General features: G+C 45.2%; 1 protein-coding gene across 3 annotated transcripts in view; it reads right to left on the bottom strand.

Moving 5' to 3' along the window:
• The window catches only part of LOC111979020 (zinc finger protein 521-like), a 149,028-nt gene that overhangs the window by 18,120 nt on the left and 109,835 nt on the right, over positions 1 to 21,073 (bottom strand). For all 3 annotated transcript variants that reach the window (XM_024009298.2, XM_024009300.2, XM_024009299.2), the window contains 1 exon segment: positions 10,509 to 10,640. In XM_024009298.2, coding sequence (XP_023865066.1) covers positions 10,509 to 10,640 — 132 coding nt within the window.

Here is a 21,073-nt window from a genome sequence, read left to right as displayed (position 1 = left end):
AAGACAAAAAAAGGCAACTTTGATATCTGACACATAATTGGGGTTTGAACAGTGGTCATACCCGGCCGTCCTACTATGGTACAGTGAATGAGCGCATAATGTTATGAGAATAATGAGGATCTTTATTTAGAACTACTTGTTGGGACAACAAGCCAGAAAATAAACAACCACAGAAGAAATTGGCATGGCTTCAAGTGCAAAACATGGCCTCCATTACGCTACATCGCTAATGATATTGACAGTATAAATATTCATGCAGAGGCACTATTTATTTATGCAGACTCAGACTACAGTCCCTATGATATAAACACACACACMCACACACGCGCACTTACAAAATATAAATCTATACCATACATTTGTGCTTAATTAAGCCATAGATAGTCCACGTTGGTACAGTATACTAGGGAGACGTGTGTGTGTGTGTACGTCTCTCTCTTGGTGTGCGAGCGGGTGTGTGTGTATGTCTCTCTATCTCTGTGTTCTCCCGAAGAGCACTTCAAACATGCCATTTGTTATCCCAGAAGTCTGTGCTATAAGGACGCATGTTACGGCTGTCTACTCTCTGAGGTCTGGACGCTCCCGAAATGTGACCATGTGGGGCTGGACTTCATTTTAATTTCTTAAAGGGGCTAAATAACTTTTGTATTAATGCATGCGCCGCCTGGGCTGAGGGCCGCAGGGAGGGGAGTGAAAAGCAGCCGCTAAAGGTGAGGTGTCTATCTGAGAGCACTTCGGGGTTTCTGCAGCTATATCGCCTCTGACGGGAACTCTACTGTAGCGCACGGGGCGCTCGGCAACATCAACATGTCCCAAAATCAGCTGGGAGAGCTGATATTAATTATTGAGCTGTATATGCCCGAGGTTCACTTAGCTACGGCAGACGGCCGCCCAGATGGCCGCCACGTACGCTCCTGACCTGAGAAATAAAAGTTTATATCTGCAGCTAGCGTTTCGCATCCAGAGTGACAGACACTCACAGACTACTAATATCGCAGTGACAGCTGTCCGTGGAACACGACTAAACTAAACACAGTGTTGAACACAGAAATGAACATACTCACACTAATGAACAAACAAACAACGCTATGGCTATGATTATGGGTTATAGCCCACTTCTGAAAAGAAATCAGAGTGTTCTAGCTGGATGTTCTATTCACAACAGCTTTGTTTCATCCCAAGGTTAAGTACAACACAAGGCCATCCAAAGCTGGAAATATATAACTGCTTCGTGCTTAGAGGCTACAATGATTGCGGCTTTGTTTGTGTTTTCACATATTTTAGGAAAAAGAAAGTAGGCAAGCAGACATACACTATGTGGACATCTGCTCGTCGAACAACTCATTCCCAAATCATGGGCATTCATATGGAGTTGGTCCCCCCTCTGCTGCTATAACATCCTCCACTCTTCTGCGAAGGCTTTCCACTAGATGTAGGAACATTGCTGTGGGGAATTGCTTCCATTCAGCCATAAGAGCATTAGTGAGGTCGGGCACTGATGTTGGGCGATTAGGCCTGGCTCGCAGTCGGCGTTCCAATTCATTGCAAAGGTGTTGGATGGAGTTGAGGTCAGGGCTCTGTGCATGCCAGTCAAGTTCTTCCACACCGATCTCGACAAACAATTTCTGCATGGACCTCACTTTGTGCACGGGGGCATTGCATGCTGAAACAGGAAAGGGCTTTCCCTAAATTGTTGCCACAAAGTTGGAAGCACAGAACCATCTAGAATGTCATTGTATGCTGTAGCATTAAGATTTCCCTTCACTGGAACTAAGTACCATAAAAATCACCCCGAGACCATTATTCCTTCCCCAACAAACTTTACAGTTGGCACTATGCATTCGGGCAGGTAGCGTTCTCCTGGCATCCGCCAAACCCTGATTGGTCAATCGGACTGCCAGATGGTGAAGCGTGATTAATCACTCCAGAGAACGCATTTTCAGTGCTCCAGAGTCCAATGGCAGCGAGCTTTACATCACTCCAGTCGACGCTTGGCATTGCGCATGGTGATCTTAGCCTTGTGTGTGGCTGCTCGGCCATGGAAACCCATTTTATGAAGCTCCCGATGAAAAGTTCTTGTGCTGACGTGCTTCCAGAGGCAGTTTGGAATGTTGCAACCGAGGACAGACATTTTTACACGCTACACGCTTCAGCACTCAGCGGTCTCATTCTGCGAGTTGTGTGGCCTACCACTTCGCGGCAGAGCCGCTMTTGTTCCTAGACGTTTCAACTTCACAATAACATCACTTACAGTTGACAGGGGCAGCTCTAGCAGGGCGAAATTTGACGAACTAACTTGTTGGAAAGGTGGCATCCTATGACGGTGTCACGTTGAAAGTCCSTGAGCTCTTCAGTAAGGCCATTCTACTGCCAATGTTGTCTATGGAGATTGCATGGCTGTGTGCTCAATTTTATACACCTGACAGGTGTTACTGAAATAGCTGAATCCACTAATTTGAAGGGTTGTCAACATACTTTGGTATATATAGTGTTGTTTTGTCTGTTTGCTCTGCKTAGAAACATGTCAAACCAACAACAGTGTGTTGTCATTTTGTCTTGGACTGGGAGGCAGAGAAATCACTACAGCAAAACAAGACGAGACAGCATGTTTTCTCTCGCCTGCAAAAGTTGTGCCCTGGACACGTTTTCATCTGGAGGATGGGTTGCAAATCCTACAGTACATCTACAGTCGTGGCCAAAAGTTTTGAGAATGACACAAATATTAATTTTCACAAAGTTTGCTGCTTCAGTGTCTTTAGATATTTTTGTCAGATGTTACTATGGAATAGTGAAGTATAATTACAAGCATTTCATAAGTGTCAAAGGCTTTTATTGACAATTACATGAAGTTGATGCAAAGAGTCAATATTTTTCAAGACCTCTGCAATCCGCCCTGGCATGCTGTCAATTAACTTCTGGGCCACATCCTGACTGATGGCAGCCCATTCTTGCATAATCAATGACTTGGTTGTCAGAATTTGTTGGTTTTGTTTGTACACCCGCCTCTTGAGGATTGACCACAAGTTCTCAATGGGATTAAGGTCTGGGGAGTTTCCTGGCCATGGACCCAAAATATCGATGTTTTGATCCCCGAGCCACCTAGTTATCACTTTTTGCCTTATGGCAAGGTGCTCCATCATGCTGGAAAAGGCATTGTTCATCACCAAACTGTCCTGGATGGTTGGGAGAAGTTGCTCTCGGAGATGTGTTGGTACCATTCTTTATTCATGGCTGTGTTCTTAGGCATAATTGTGAGTGAGCCCACTCCCTTGGCTGAGAAGTAACCCCACACATGAATGGTCTCAGGATGCTTTACTGTTGGCATGACACAGGACTGATGGTAGCGCTCACCTTGTCTTCTCCGGACAAGCTTTTTTCTGGATACCCCAAACAATCGGAAAGGGGATTCATCAGAGAAAATGACTTTACCCTGTCTCAGCAGTCAACCCTGTACCTTTTGCATAATATCAGTCTGTCCCTGATGTTTTTCCTGGAGAGAAGTGGCTTCTTTGCTGCCCTTCTTGACACAAGGCCATCCTCCAAAAGTCTTCGCCTCACTGTGCGTGCAGATGCACTCACACCTGCCTGCTGCCATTCCTGAGCAAGCTCTGTACTGGTGGTGCCCCGATCCCGCAGCTGAATGAAATTTAGGAGACGGTCCTGGCGATTGCTGGACTTTCTTGGCACCCTGAAGCCTTCTTCACACCAATTGAACCGCTCTCCTTGAAGTTCTTGATGATCCAATAAATGGTTGATTTAGGTGCAATCTTACTGGCAGCAATATCCTTGCCTGTGAAGCCCTTTTTGTGCAAAGCAATGATGATGGCATGTGTTTCCTTGCCGGTAACCATGGTTGACAGAGGAAGAACAATGATCCAAGCACCACCCTCCTTTTGAAGCTTCCAGTCTGTTATTCAAACTCAATCAGCATGACAGAGTGATCTCCAGCCTCGTCCTCGTCAACACTCACACCTGTGTTAAGGAGAAGTTTATCTAAAGTTCCATGCATAACACTTGTATCTTTTATCAATGTTTATTATGAGTATTTCTGTAAATTGATGTGGCTCTCTGCAAAATCACCGGATGTTTTGGAAGCAAAACATTACTGAATATAACATGCCAATGTAAACTGAGATTTTTGGATATAAATATGAACTTTATCGAACACAACATACATGTATTGTGTAACATGAAGTCCTATGAGTGTCATCTGATGAAAATCATCAAAGGTTAGTGATTAATTTTATCTCTATTTCTGCTTTTTGTGACTCTCTTTGGCTGGAAAAATGGCTGTGTTTTTCTGTCACTACTGACCTAACATAATCGCATGGTATGCTTTCGTCGTAAAGCCTTTTTGAAATTGGACACTGTGGTGGGATTAACAACAAGTTTATCTTTAAAATGGTGTAAATACTTGTATGTTTGAGAATTTTAATTATGAGATTTCTGTTTGAATTTGGCGCCCTGCACTTTCACTGGCTGTTGTCATATCGATCCCGTTAACGGGATCTCAGCCGTAAGAAGTTAACGAGAGAATCACTGACATGATGTCAGCTGGTCCTTTTGTGGCAGGGCTGAAATGCAGTGGAATTTTTGGAGGGGATTCAGTTCATTTGCATGGCAAAGTGGGACTTTGCAATTAATTGCAATTCCTCTGATCACTCTTCATAACAATTTGGAGTATATGCAAATTGCCATCATACAAACTGAGGCAACAGACTTTGTGAAAATGAATATTTGTGTCATTCTCAAAACTTTTGGCCAGTGCCCTCAGAAAGTATTCACACCCCTTGACTTTTTCTACATTTTGTTGTGTTACAGCCTGAATTTAAAATGTATTAAATTTCAATTTTTTTGTCAATGGCCTACACACAATAGCCATAATGTCAAAGCGGAATAAAGTATTTCGAAACTTTTACAAATTAATACAAAATGGAAAGTTGAAATGTCTTGAGTCAATAAGTATTCAACCTCTTTGTTATGTCAAGCCTAAATAAGTTCAGGAGTAAAAATGTGCTTAACAAGTCACATAATAAGTTGCATGGACTCACTCTGTGTGCAATAATAGTGTTTAACATTATTTTTGAATAACTACCTAATCTCTATACCCCATACATACAATTATCTGTAAGGTCRCTCAGTCGAGCAGTGAATTTCAAACACAGATTCAACCACAAAYACCAGGGAGGTTTTCCAATGCCTCGCAAAGAAGGGCACCTATTGGTAGATGGGTAAAACACTTAATCACAGACATTGAATATCCCTTTGAGTATGGTGAAGTTATTAATTACACCTTGGATGGTGTATCAATACACCCAGTCACTACAAAGATACAGGTGTCCTTCGTAACTCAGTTACGAGAGGAAGGAAAACGCTCAGGGATTTCACTATGAGGCCAATTGTGACTGTAAAACAGTTACAGAGTTTAATGCTGTGATAGGAGAAAACTGAGGATGGATCACCAACATTGTGGTTACGCAACAATACAAACCTAATTGACAGAGTGAAAAGAAGGAAGCCTGTACAGAAAATAAATATTCTAAAACATGCATCCTGTCTGCAACAAGAAACTAAAGTAATACTGAAAAAAATAATTGCTAAGCAATGAACTTTTTGCCCTGAATAGAAAGTCTTATGTTTGTGGCAAATCCAGTACAACACATTACTGAGTACCACTCTCCATATTTTAAAGCATTGTGGTGTCTGCATCATGTTATGGGTATGCTGTAATCGTTGGAGGGACTGGATAAAAAGAAACYGAATGGAGCTAAGCACAGGCAAAATCCTAGAGGAAAACCTGGTTCAGTCTGCTTTCCACCAGACACTGGGAGATGAACTCACCTTTCAGCAGGACAATAACCTAAAACACAAAGCCAAATCTACACTGGGATGTTGTATGTAGATGGGTGAGGATAAAAATCTATTCAATCCGTTTTGAATTCAGGCTGTAACAWAACAAAATGTGGAATAAGTCAAGGGGTATGAATACTTTCTGAAGGCAATGTACCTAYAGTACAGTACAGCACACCAAGGAGTTGTCAGGTGAGCTCCTACTCCTCATGTCACAATGGTTACATGTCTTTTAATTCCACTACAAAGAAGACCAGAGGTGGCACCACAGCTCCCAGAGTGGTGTGGCCAAACAAAACATGTCGGGGCCCGTAGTTTTTCCTGATCTAGTAACCTAACCAGGTAAAACCCCGGACCTTATACGGTATGACATAATTCATCTGTTGTAAAAAGATTGAATATGGGGTATGATGGGACCAGAGTTTTTCCAATCAGGTGACATGGTTTATAAAAAACTCCTGGAAAAACTCCTGGCCTTGGGAAGGATGAAAACCCTGTCGAGCTGCAGCAACCATGTACTTGTTAATATGAATTATATTTTTAAAGGAGGTCTAGGGAGGTTTCRTATACACAGACACGGAGAAAGCAACAGGATTGGACAATAAAACTCACAGGGCTGAGTTAGCTTTTTGCAGGTTTGCACGGTGTACTCCTCCTGCCCTATGCAACTGTAGGCTTGATAAAACATGAACTCACAGTCTGTCAGCTATTGTGTTTATTGATTCATTTCCAGTTGGATAGAAAAAGTCAAGGTAGCCTAGTGAGCTAAAGTTTGTTTTGAGGTGTTTTTGATTTCATGTCAATGCTAATATGGCAAAAAAAWTGAATTGCTAGTTAGCTAGCCAACAAGMGTAATTACGTATTCGCGAGACAACAAGTGCTCATTTTGCAAATGTATTTATGTTATCAATAAACATTGGAGAAAAATATAATTTACAGATAGCCAACCCTATCTGTTTTGCAGCATAATTGTGCACAACCAACCTGCCTATGCAGCTACTGTTGTTAGTATGCCCTCTTTCAACACTCAATATATTATATTCAACTAAATCAAAAGTGGTATGGCGCTGCCACACCTGATTGAAAAGTGATGTGGCAAATGCCGCCTCGCCACACGTTTTCCCGCGGCCCTGAACAAGACACAAGTTGCATCAGCTTGGCACAGCTAGGGCATCAATGCATAACTCAGCATTCATTCACCGGCATCATGCATAAGTGTACAATGAAAGCTGAAAGCATTGCAGGCAGAGTGTCTGTCGAGAGAGAGTGAGAGAGACGGAGAGAGCAAGAAAGAGAGAGTGAATGATAGAGACAGTGAAAGACAGGGAGAGCGAGTGAAAAAACAAGTGTGTGCGCGAGTGAGAGAAAGAGAGAGAGAGAGTGCGCGAATACGAGGAATCCAACTTTGTGGTCTTTTCTGGCTGTGTGAGTCTAGGCCGACTGAGTGAATGAGGCTGAGCAGGGCTGGGGCCAGTCTGGGCTGGGCGGCGGGGCGGAGGGGCCAAGGTCTCCTGGCTGTGGGGGATATTAAGCACTCTGATTAGATCTCAGGGGCCTCCGCCATGGCAGACGTCTGCTTTACTACAGGCCCCAGCACAGGCCCCAGCTCATCTTTATTTTGGCAGGGTGGATGATGCTCTCTGCAGGCTATCTCTCTCTCCCTCTCTACACATACAACACCAATGCTAAGCTGTTTGTAAAGGGGAAAAGTTGATCCTGTTTTTTTATTTTTATTTGATGTATTTATCTGTTCTATTTACTTCTCTTTTAATTTCACACCCAGGAGTTCATGATAATACACATTTAAATTTGCCGCAACAGAAGTGAGTGCTCTGAGACTGATGTTATTTTATTGTTGGTAATTAACTTGATTTTGTGATGCTTTTTAAATATTTGTATATGTATTAAAAAATATATAAAAAAATAATTCTAAAATCGTTACAGAAGAGACTGGCAGTTCATGGAGGACCAGCTAATTAATATACCTATTTGTCATAAACTTGCTATTGTCAGAAAAAGACAAAGATCATCCTGGAGTTTTGTGACTTTCAGTTACCTGCTGTGACATAAGGGGGGGAAACACATTCATCCTGAACACTTTCTTCTGTTTTCTTTGTCTTAACCCTCATAATATTCCCAATCACATTTTCCCTGGCAACCCCTCGCAGCCGCTCCTAAGGGTGCAGGCAGAGCAGACACTTCTAGCTGCAGGCTCCCCCACTTCTGAAACCTGTCAAAGCTTTCCTGGGAGAGTCAGCCTCACTCTCTCTCGCTGTCTCTCATCATCCAGGGGCTTATGGACCCCTCTCCTCTCCTCCCGTTCCCCAGCTCTCTTCTCCTTCTCTTCTCTCCCTTCATCCTTTCATCTTACATTCACAACTTGCAATTTGCAGAGCTGCACTGTAGCTTTCCCCAAAGTTTTCTTCTTCCTTTCTATCTATGTTTTTCTTCCAGCTCCTTTATGGCCTGTCCGTTCTGTCCGTTCTCTACCGCCATCAGACTACAGTGTAATTAACTCAGAGGAACAACTGACAGTCACCTGGACCCTCCCACCATCAACATCGCGCTCATCCGGGATAGACGGAAATTTAGATCATTTTAGATACAGACTTTTAAGTGGGATAATACGTTTTCAAGGACAGACTGGCGTCTCAGCCGACAAACCGCCTTCCAACTCATTGTGCCCTCCCTCCCCCCCTCCCTCCCTCCCTCCCTCCCTCCTCCTCCTCCCTCCAGCCTCCCTCCCTCCCTCCCTCCTCCCTCCCTCCCTCCCTCCCTCCCCTCCCTCCCTCCCTCAACAGAAGCAGCGCCTTTCAGTCTCTCCCTCTATACTTCCCCATGGTCCACCACTTCCCTCCTCCATCTATCCTCGTTCCCCACCTCGTGTGTGTCTGCCTCTACCACCACTGTCCTGGAGTGTGCTCCTCTCACTCTCTCTCTCTCTCTCTGCTTTCCTTCCTCTCCTGCACCCACCACCGTGGATCGATACTGCGACCAGAGGGAGAAGGGGGCACCTGTCTGTCAAAAGCTACAGGTGAAGAAAGGCTCATATGATGAAAGCGTGCTCTGGATATTAAACGGACGACCGTGGTGGGGGAGCGAAGGAGGAGGGGGGAGGAAATATCAATAAGCTCCTGCTAAAAGAGCGAGATAAGGCAAACAGCAATGAGAGAAGAGGGGGATGAGAGGAGGGGTGGAGAAGACTGAGGGAAAAGAGAGAGAAAGAACCCTAAGTGAGGATCTGCTGGCACAATAGGACAAGAGACAGAGCTGGGAAGACCGAACGAAGAAGAGAGGAGGAAGGGAACAAGATGAACAAAACAGTAAAATTATGAGACTTCAAAACATTACATGATGGAACAAGTCTATGAACAATTTATTATGAACACAAAGCTCAAAACAGAGTGAAGTAGTAAACAGCTGAGGAATGAGAATAGTGAAGAAGAAGCAGTACCAGTAAAGAGTCATGGAGAGAGGGGGAGAGAAGAGTACAGCTAAAGAGCTGAGAGAGGGGGGAGAAAAGAGTACAGCTAAGAGCTGAGAGAGGGGGGAGGAAAGAGTACAGCTAAAAGAGCTGAGGGAAGGGGGAGAAAGAGTACAGCTAAAGAGCTGAGAGCAGGGGGAGAAAGAGTACAGCTAAAGAGCTGAGAGAGGGGGGAGAAAGAGTACAGCTAAAGAGCTGAGAGGAGGGGGGAAGAAGAGTACAGCTAAAGAGCTGAGAGAGGGGGGAGAAAGAGTACAGCTAAAGAGCTGAGAGAGGGTGGGAGAAAGAGTACAGCTAAAGAGCTGAGAGAGGGGGGAGAAAGAGTACAGCTAAAAGAGCTGAGAGAGGGGAGGAGAAAGAGTACAGCTAAACGAGCTGAGAGAGGGGGGAGGAAAGAGTACAGCCTAAAGAGCTGAAGAGAGGGGCGAGAAAGAGTACAGCTAAAGAACTGAGAGAGGGGGGCAGAAAGAGTTACAGCTAAAAGAGCTGAGAGAGGGGGGAGAAAGAGTACAGCTAAAGAGCTCGGAGAGAGGGGGGAGAAAGAGTACAGCTAAAGAGCTGAGAGAGGGGGAGAAAGAGTGCGAGGAGCTGGCAAGACAAATCCTTAACGACTTATGCAGATTTCATTATAGAGATAGTTAACCCTTGATACTTAAAGGAGGGCTTATTCCTCGTCCGGGAGTCCTTGCATGGTCCTTCCACCTCCTCGCACACAGACAGATGAGATCATTACAGCTATCAGCACCACCGACATCCACAATTTAGCACTTCATTCTCCCTCCTTCACTTCACACCACTCCTCCTCCTGCTCTCTCTCTCTCTTCTCTCTCTCTGCTCTCTCTCTCCTCTCTCTCTCTCTCTCTCTTGGTTTCTGCTCGGCATGACAGTCCTGTAGGTGTCAGTCCGGTCTGAAGATGGCCAACTGTGAGTAAATAAAAAGGGAGCCATGCCAGATAAAAAACTGCTTCTCAGCCTTGGCTGCCCTTGCCTCTCCGACCTGTTCCCCACTGCCTTAATTAGAAAAACCATTTGCCATTTCAGACAACATAATGAGCTTAATGAAAACACTGGCCTTTGCATACATACATTACACACACACAACCACGCCACAGCGGCAACACGCACAGCACACACACACACACACACACACACACACACACACACACACACTCACCTGTGAAGCAGACAGGACACTTGAAGGTGCCGCCCATGCCCTCGAAGCTGTGCTCGATCAGGTGGCATTGGAGTTTGGCTGGCGAGTCGAATGACTGACTGCAGAGCTTACACTCATGGTTCAGACCCTCTTCTATGGAGAAAGAAACAAGAAAACACCCCAAATAAGACAGTCAGAAGTGAATAATCAGAGCACCAACAGCAGAGAGGGATCCAGTCTATTCCTTTTCTTTTCTCCTCCTTCCCCATTTCATTTAGCTCCAACACATTTGTGTCAAAGGCTCCTGCCTGTGACTTTCACGGCTCGTACGAGAAGCAATATAATGTGTGATCTAGACCCATCAGGCATAAATTGGACGGCCAGTGGGGGGCCTAATTGCACAGGAGAGGTCTTGCACTTTGAACATGGCAAGCTTGGCTCTTTTTGATTGGCTTACACACAAATTAATTTCTGGGCGACTTGGTTTGGGCAAATTAATGTGTAGTGCAGTGCTAGGTTGAGTGTGCAATACACGAAGAAGCATATAGGCTAATGTACAGATTAAGTGACAAATGTAAGAATAGCCAAGCGTGGAAACAGACTKATTTCCTAATCAAAATCGAATAATAAACAATACGAGTAGCATTCAATTGGACCACAAAAAGTGGTCATTACAGAGATGTCACCATATCAACCTTTACATACGTCCCTTCGTTATCACCATGGCAACCCACTACATAACCACCGGCGACATTATTCTGATTATTGTGGATGAGTAGAATAAAAATCTGTTAAAATCCCTTTTTTGTCCACTTCAATTTGACTCCATCTCTCCTAGAATAAAAATCTCCTATATTTGTCATAACTAATACATAAAGTGAGATATTGCCCATGACAATGGCGTGTGTCTCCATTCCCCCATCACATTAGAATGTGTGGCACGTCTTCCTACAGACGTTAGATTACCTTGGACCGACGAGGCAGTTGATAGCTGAAATAACTGGCGTTGGTTCAGACGCTGAACCTGCCCTACCGCTCATTTGCTGCACAACGATCCGCTGACTCAGATATCGACAGAGCCAATTTGGAGCGGAGCTGCCCATCTCCTGAACTGCACGTCAATAAAAACCTTGTGCACTCTCCATGGGGTTGGGCCTGTGCTCTGTCAAAGTTCCCCTGTCCCGTGAAGTATGGGTCTAGGCATGGGGCCAACTAGAGGGGGGTGGGGGATATGGGGAGGAGGGTCTCAGGGGGCCCAACCAGGGCCAGGGCTCATCCTTCAGTCTCTACAGCCCAATGCACACAACATGGGCCCAGGGTGCCAGACGTGCAAACACACAATCCACCAGCTGTGGCCATACCAGGCCCTGGAGGATCAGAGCGGAGTGTTACCGGATGGGCCTTGGGCAAATCTGGCAACGCCGCTCAGCTAAACAACAATGGCCTGCGATGAACGGGAACAGATTGAACCCAGATCCACCTAGATGCCCGTGTTTTAAAACCCCAGCCCACACACTGCCAGTGACTTTCCCATTTGTACTTTTATGGTCAATTGTTGTTTCGCTGCTCAAAGCACACATTAAACAACATGGGCTGGTTCACTCCACTAACAACATTTGGCAAAATTATAACAATCTACTAATTTCTGAAACCTGCAGTCGATTACAACAAGCTTTACAACATAACATAAATAAACAAATTACAATATCAGGTTCAATTAAATTGGTTTAAACCTTTACAAGTGAGGTGGAGTCACTTCATAAGTGTGTTACAGTAACAAAGAAATGAAGTTGTTAATCTGTTTTAGGTTATTTTGCTTACAACCTTCCCACATCTTTCTGGGAATGGTGCAGGACAGTTGCTTAACTTTGGAATATTCTCAGTACATTTAAGGAACTTGACAAAAAACATTATTTTCTCTGTATTTCATTACTTGAACAGAACGTTTCCTTAAAATTCAAACATATTTTTTTCACAGCTCCTTGTGATATTAAAACAATGTTGCAAATGTCAGAGAGACAGACAGCAAGGTTTATACAAATCTCCACTGTTGAAAACCAAAACGAAATGGGAGATAATGTCTTCATGCTTTTTACGGTGTAGATCTAGTATATAAATTGCCTGGATGGGCTGATGAGACAATGGATTGCTGAAACCTGCAGTCGATTACAACAAGCTTTACAACATAACATAAATAAACAAATTACAATATCAGGTTCAATTAAATTGGTTTAAACCTTTACAAGTGAGGTGGAGTCACTTCATAAGTGTGTTACAGTAACAAAGAAATTAAGTTGTTAATCTGTTTTGGTGACTAGCCTATTCTATACTTCAAGATTGAACTAGAGTATAGAGTGAAAAATACAACCCAATGAACTGGGCTGTTCTAGAAAAAAGGGCAACATGGTGAGTCTACTCATGTATTACATACAGAGTCTGTTTATGCTGTATGTCACCACATGCTCCTGTAGGCCTGCCGTCTTCTTATAACCTAACCATCTGGCCCTGTAAAGCAGATGAGGAAATTCTACTAAGGCCTCAAAACAAACATTTAAAGCTGGCATAGTCTGGATGAGCTATTGTCTTACAGTGTGTGTCTGGCTCAGTGGCTTACAGTGTGGATGGATAGGTACAAATAACAATCAGAGGAGATGATCATGTCGTTTGTGAACTTCCCTTTCGAAAGAAGAGACACGCGTGGGTATGTGTGTGCATCATTTGTGCACCTGTTTAAGATAGCGATAGAGTTGGAGTTGGATCACTATCCACTTTGATCCCCATTCAACTTGGCTGTGTGTGTGTGTGTGTGTGTGTTTGTGTGTGTGTGTGTGTGTGTGTATTCAGAGTACTCCATGCCTGTGCCCATAGGTGCAGCCATGGTTTGATCCTGGAGCACATTCCTGTCCCTTCAGAGACCTGGCCTGCCTCATTATGCAGATAACTCTGCACCTGCCCAACTGTCTGACCTTGGGTGCATGCGTGTTTGTGTGGGTGAGTGTGAGTGTGTGTGTATGTGTGAATCTAAGACATTTGTTTGCTTGTTAGTATGAGAAGTATTCACTACTGTGTGTATGTGTGCATGTGTGTATGTGTATTTTCGTGTAAGTGTGTAAGTGTGCATGTGTGTATTTGTGTAAGTGTGTATGTGTGTATTTGTGTATGTGTGTATGTGAAGAGTGAGTGTGTGTGTAAAAGAACACACGACAAGTGTGGAGTGTACAAGTCTGTTCCGCACTGACAGTCCCTGTAATGTTGCTGTGTATGGGGGGGCGGGTTTGTATGCAGCAGGGGAGCAGGGGTTGGATCACACTGGCAGCCTGTTCCTTAGTGAGAGTCAGGGGAGGAAGTCAGCCAGCGCGCCCCTATAGCTCCCTCGTCGGTGTGAGGTCACTTCCTGTCGCTCCCCTGGCCTCCCCCAGGGCTGTCCAATCAGCACGGAGCATCCAAGAGCCCCCACCCCGGCCCACTCTGCACCGACAGGAGCAGACTCTGGATATAGTCACAGAGCCACTGGGGACTGGCAGCTCTCTCTGTCTCTCTCCCTCCCTCTCTCTGTCTCTCTCTCTCCCTCCCTCCCTCCCTCCCCCTTTCTCTCCCTCTCCTTCCACCTCCCTCTCCCTCCATTCTCCTGAGTGTCCCTCCCTCCACTGCCACCACCCTGTTCCCCTGCACTCATAAGAGAAATCCTTTAGATGAGAGCTGCTCTGTTCCTGCTCCTCTAAGCGTCCCTGACACAAGCAAAGTAAGCCTATCTGCATATCCACAGGGCCTGGTGGCACTCCTAAGGCTCATGGTTTATGTATTTCACAGCTCCTTAAAACACAAACGCCTAATATCTCTCCCATGTGGAAGGAGGGAGACGGAGGTGGAATACTATTTCTAAAAAAGGACAGTACTATTTCTTCTTCTTGTGTTTAGTCTTTAGCAACCAGGCTGAAGTTCATGTTCTGTTGAAGGTTGTTTGGGTGTTTGGGACACTGGGGTTTGTTTTCTTGCTATCTTGTCTGGCTGTCCAAGTTGTGTTGCTTACACCACTTATACATGAATGATAGTACAGCTTTGTATATACAGTATGAGTATGTAGAGTACAGATATAGGATCTTAATTTGATCACTTTTTTGTACATACTGTAACCCTCTGAGAACCATATGTTTATTTGAGCTTGGTGAGATCGTGGTTGTCCTAAGGTTATTTTGCTTACAACCTTCCCACATCTTTCTGGGAATGGTGCAGGACAGTCGCTTAACTTTGGAYTATTCTCAGTACATTTAAGGAATCTGACAAAAAACATTATTTTCTCTGTATTTCATTACTTGAACAGAACGTTTCCTTAAAATTCAAACATATTTTTTTCACAGCTCCTTGTGATATTAAAACAATGTTGCAAATGTCAGAGAGACAGACAGCAAGGTTTATACAAATCTCCACTGTTGAAAACCAAAACGAAATGGGAGATAATGTCTTCATGCTTTTTACGGTGTAGATCTAGTATATACATTGCCTGGATGGGCTGATGAGACAATGGATTGCTCAGTCTGATGGAACAGAGTAAATAGGCATTTTAACATCATAGATTTAGCCGGTGGTAACTTGTGGAATTGACACTGGCTGGAACTCAGCATCCAGGATTAGACCCACCCGTTGTATAATGTACTATAGGCCACATAGAACAAGTAGAATACATCTGAGGAAATTGCCAGGCATAAAATGACATTACCATTTCCATTTTAGTCATTCAGCAGACGCTCTTATCCAGAGCGACTTACAATTAGTGCATTCATCTTAAGAAAGCTAGGTGAGACAATAACATATCATAATCGTTGCAAGTATATTTTCCCTCAATAAAGTAGTTATCAGCAAAGTCAGTGGTAGGAGGAAAATACTGGGGGGGCGCCTTGGGATTTATTGAGATGGGGTTCAGACGTTTGTGAAAGATGGGCAGGGACTCGCTGTCCTGAAAGGAGGAGGCTTGTTCCACTATACAGGACACAGTAGGCCACAAAGTCCAGACTGGGCCACAGCTGTTTCTGTTTCTGAAAGACTCAGTCACATATCCTCCGTTCAAACATCTTTCATCTACAAACTCAGAAATGATACTTGGACTGTTATACATTTAGAAATTGACAGAAGGCAAGAGAAGGATATCATCTGGGTTTTGAGAGGACATACTAGTATATAGAGAAAAGCTATATGGTTGTGTATGGTACTGTAGCATGGTAGAGTAGACATCTCAGGGCCTGTAAACAGTAGGTGGGTTTATTTGGCTCTACCTCTCCKCGGGAACTATATATTAACATATAATGGGGGGGAAATCAGAGTGATTAAGGCCCAGGGAATTATGGGTGAATACAAATCAACTCCACCTCTCTGTGCGGTGGTGTGTGTGTGTGTTCTCTGGAGATATAGAACCACTTCTCATGTGGAACTCGGTTCATTTTAGAGATACTACAAGGCCCATTAGAGCGTTGAGAAGAGGAAGGGGGCGGGGATGTGGATGTAGCTGGTAGGTGGGAGCTAGCTACCGCACAGGGACCAGGCTCCCACTGGACCTAGGCTGATTGGAGAACTGGCGCCTGGAGGCGAACATAACTAATATCTATCTCCTGCCTTCTCAGTTTAAAGAGGAGGACATGCAATTATGTACAACATTATAGAATAAACCCTATAGGAAAGCTATCTAATCCTGGAAATCACCCTCATTACMATAAAAGTATGATGATAACGATGACCTAATATGGTCAAATGCTAGCTAATTACCTCGTTAGGACTGATAAAATGACCTTTATACCAGATATATGAGGGAAACAAGAATAATATAGGAGAGATGTGTAGCGGGGAGAAGAGTACCCACTCATGACAAAAGAGAGAATAATGGAATCTGGAAGATTGCGAGGAGAGAACAAGGAGAGAGAACCAAGGTGTCACAGACAGGCAGACAAACAGACCTCATGTCAGGTTCCCAAGTTCATGCCATTTCTGTGTGACGTTTATTCCAACCCTCCAGAGGGAACCGAACCAAGGGGTGAGATTGTCGGGTGTGACATGTCAGTGGGGGAGATTGGGGTGGGGGCTTCAGGGGGGATACAAGTCTGTGTCCCAAATGGCACCTCTATTCTCTTTATAYTGCCCTACTTTTAAACCAGGGCCCATATCGCTCTGGTTAAAAGTAGTGCCCTATGAAGGGAATAGGGTGCCATTTGGGACACAGTCTCTGGGAGAGTGTCAGGTCTGATGCAGGCTGAAACTGAACCTGAACGCACGGCAGTGTGCAGTGCACAGTGCACGTTGTAGGTGCTAAACAGAGCACAGCTCGTCTGCACTTCCTCTCTATCTACGCCACCTACATTAAATGCCTCGTACCATCCCAATGGCCGTCGCGTGGCTGGGTCCAGGCACATACTGACTTGCCAAACTGACAGGGGTTTGGCGTCGAGATAAAGATGCGTAACGTCTGAAGACACGGTAGCAAAGGTATAGCCTGGTAACGGGTAATGCACAGGTTATGCACAGACTACTACAATGCATACAAAGACATGCTATAATCAATCAATCGTCAGAAGACATTAGACATGTGGCATTTTCTCTCTAGCTAATCAGTATTCAGCTGAAGTTAAGGATGCTGCTGTAGGTTAGTCTGTACTACACCAGAGAAAAAGAGCTGGAGTTTACACGCTACTTAGGGGCTATACAATCTACTTTGTTGCTAAATAGCTACAGTTTCGCCATCATTCCTAATGCAAGAAAGACACATGTCATAACTTGGACAAATTAATAGTTGGTAGGTCATTGAGGCTTGCGCAAACACACACAAAAAACCACCACAACAAAAGGGAGAGCAGAGCAGAAGACTTGTTAACGAATTATGTGTAGGCACTGCAGCTTGAGGCTAGGTATGGAGGTCCGTCGGGGACAAACAGTGCAGGCTAGCTGCTGAGATGGATGGCAGTGGAGCACTAGACCCCCTGCAGCCACACAAACACCATTCTGCAGTCAACTGCTCTCTTTTACTTCATCCAGGCCCTATTCTAAACTGCTGGGCCTTTTTCTTTTTAGGAGAAAATAAAGGTCAAATGGACTATAGCCCTGCGTCACAGCATAACACGACTCTGACTCTGAAGAGAGAAAAACACAGAAGCAAATCATACAAACAGGCAAAGAAGAGCAAGCAAGGGAGGGAGAGGGGGGATGAATCTAACAAGAATCTCTCTTTCTACCCATGAAAAGAGTGAGTGACCTGAATGTAAAAAGTTAACTACGACACACATGCAAGAGCCTTTCTTCCCTCGCCTCATTGTGGCAGTAGCGTTGTGCAGGCTGAGGGGCGTGTGGCTCTATCTATGGGGTCATATGTGGCCCATCCACACAAAGGAACGGGAGAGGAGAGAGGACTGGAGAGAGGGGCTGGCGAAATGGAGAGAGGCCCCTTGGCTGGGCTCGCGGCATGGAGCACTGTACAATTAGCCAGCCCCTGCGTTTCTGCCAGCTTATAATTATCAGTGCTCTCCTTAATTGACCCCCTTAGCCTGCTGCAGAGGGACCACCCCCCCATCCCCTCCTCTCTCCTCTACACCCCCCACACCCCCCTCTACCCCTGTGCTTGGCGCAGACCACAGAGCACCGAGCACTTCGCCGGGCTCTCCAAAGTCATTTAGAAAAACGCTCATATTTTCCACACAAAAAAGAGAGGGGAACATTTGGTGAGAGAGAATTCATCATCAGGTGTCTAGAGGTTTTCCGTAATAGAAAAAGCGAGTCCCACTGAGCACGCTCCATGTAGCGGCCAGCCACGCATGCTCGGGACCAGCAAGCCACCGTTCGCAGCGGGTCCGCCAGACATTAGCATCATTTTATATAACACAGGCGCCTGCGCTGGAAATTTAATACATCTCAGCAAATACGAGACAGACGTTTTGCATAATCATTTTTTTTCTTGCTCTGTGAGAGACATACTCTCTCGCTACCTAATCTGTCCCTAGTCTAGTCTATTCTCTCTCCTGTCCTGTCTTTCTCTCTCTCTCCCTTGCTCCCTCTCTCTCTCGCCCCATGGTGCTGTTCTCACTAGGAGAGGGGAAGTTCATTACCTCAGCTAAATCAGAATTAGTCCCTTCATTTTGACGGGGCGAACTTCATTAGAAAGGCCCTCCCTTAATCCAGCCGGGAGGACTGATGAATCTACATGGGGCCATAATTTGCTTCACACAGCATATTCAGCTACTTCCTACTTCTTTCCTCTCCCCTTCGATCTTGCCTTATGTATTCACAGTTACATTTTCCTTCCATCAAGAGAAAGAACCTTAGAGGAAAACACCTGGATATAATGAAGTAATGGGAGCAGAGAGGGTGTAAAGAGAGAGGGAGTTATGCTGTTTGGAACGTCCCGTCTCCCCAACAGACCGTGGAGCCTCTGGGGCTGAACTGCTACAGAATGGCTGGGTTGGTTGGCGGACACTCAAATATAGAACCACAGTGGACTCAGTCTGAGAGTTTAAATATGATCTAATAGCCTACAAGGCCAAGTGCAATTGAGAACAAAAGAGGGAGAGATATGGGAGAGAGGGAGAGAGAGYAAAACAGTTAAGTCACACATTTTGGGGTGAAAGAGAAACACGACATCCACCACAGCAGTTCACCAGAATCAAGCCAACACCACAACATCCAGAGATGTGGATGAGGATGGACAGTCCCTGACTAGCATCCACCTTGTCATCACTGTGCCTGGTGCCTGGTGTCAGGCAGATGTGCTGCTTGGCATGGCAGCTACTCTCTCTACGCTCCCCAGCCGCCCCATAAAAAAAGAAAGCCCACTGGCTCCCTCTTCCCCCTCCCCCTTCTCCCCCCTCCCAAAAAGTCCACTGACTCCAGGGTGGCGCTGAGACGAGTCTCCCCTCCCAGGCCTCTGTCCCCCATGCTACGCCCCTGCAGCCTCCCTCCCTCATCACCTCCACACAGGGGTCCCCTGACTGGTAATCTCCTCCCTCCAATGTGAAATCTCTGACAGCGATGCCCCGTGCTCTTACCCCCTCCCTTCGTGGCTGATGGGTAAATTGGAATGGCGCACCCTGCTGGCGCCGAGAGCTCTGAACAGAGCCCAGGCACACACACGCTGGGGTACCCCCGTCGACGCCCCGTGTCTAATATAGTGGACACGCACACTCTCTCGGAGTGGCAATAACACACAGACGCACACTCACATACCCATAAGATCACACAGACACACTTATGCACCCACACACACACACACACACACACACACACACACACACACACACACATACCCATAAAAGCAAACACAGAGACACACACACAAACGTGCCAAGCCATTGAAGGAAAGCGCTCCACGCATGATTTATATTCTCACTAATCTACATAAAGATTGAATATGTGATAAATAAACAGATACCAGGAATTGAGTCAATATATGTTCAAATTCAAATGTGCATCATCTGGGACACGGCTCAGCGTGTGTGTGCCTCTGCTCTCATCTGCAGCCACTGACTGCACCTGACTTCCGTTGCCATAGTTTCCATTATCTGAACCCATCGACATCAAATGAAAGGATGGAAAAGGACACACAAGAAAATGATTCACTAATCCAACAAATAAAAGGGTGCCTACTAGATTTCATAGCCCCAAGAATAGCGCCAGTGCACCATAGCATTGCTCCGTACGTGGAGGTTCAACACATTAATAAACATTATTAAATCAGAGCCTGCCTCGGTTTTTTCTCTCCAGTCAGGCATCAGAGTAGGATTTCCCAGAGGCCTGCTAGTCTAGCTGTCAAAATATTCCATCCCTCCAACCCCATCCCATCTCTGTCTATTTTTTCTCCTCCTCTGTCGATTCTCTGAAGCATGTGTGGACGGTTGAGTCCACTCTCAAATCACAGGGACGTCCTGAAATAGTCGGACAGGACCCGGAGGGGGTAAAGATCACTGCAGAGGAAGCCACAGAGGCCTTCTTGTCAGAACAGACTCAGGGCTTTTTCAGGGCCAGGGGTGATGGGGTGAGGGGGGTGAGCGAAGCCAGGGGGGGAGAGCCAGAGAGCCTCAGAGCCACAGACATGACATACATTTTATTACACTTAAACCAACTGTGGGTTCAACTCAGAAACCTTGGACTTGCATTGGAGTCTCAGAGGAAAAAGTATGGAGTAAGTGGAGGTGGGAGGAGTGACTTTTAAAAAGATCACAATGGTGATGTGGACAAAGAGAAAGGAGGCAGTGGACTAATTGCTTAGGGGGTTTGTCTGAATATTTGTTGTGCTAAGTTATTTTGTTTAAAGCTCATGGCTTGTGCCTATTGAGATGAAGATATTCTAAATATACAAAAGTATGTGGACGCCCCTTCAAATTAGTGGATTCGGCTATTTCAGCCACACCRGTTGCTGTGTGCTAAAATCGAGCACACATCCATGCAATCTCCATAGACAAACATTGGCAGTAGAATGGCCTTATTAAAGAGGTCAGTGGCTTTCAACGTGGCACTGTCATAAGTCAGTTTGCCAACTGTAAGTGCTGTTATTGTGAAGTGGAAATGTCTAGGAGCAACCATGGCTCAACCTCGAAGTGATAGGCCACACAAGCGCA

This window comes from Salvelinus sp. IW2-2015, linkage group LG19 (genome assembly GCF_002910315.2).
Source record: "Salvelinus sp. IW2-2015 linkage group LG19, ASM291031v2, whole genome shotgun sequence".
NCBI classification, from domain to species: Eukaryota; Metazoa; Chordata; class Actinopteri; order Salmoniformes; family Salmonidae; genus Salvelinus; species Salvelinus sp. IW2-2015.
Note: the sequence above shows the minus strand (reverse complement) of the source record. Positions and strands in the feature narration are given on the sequence as shown.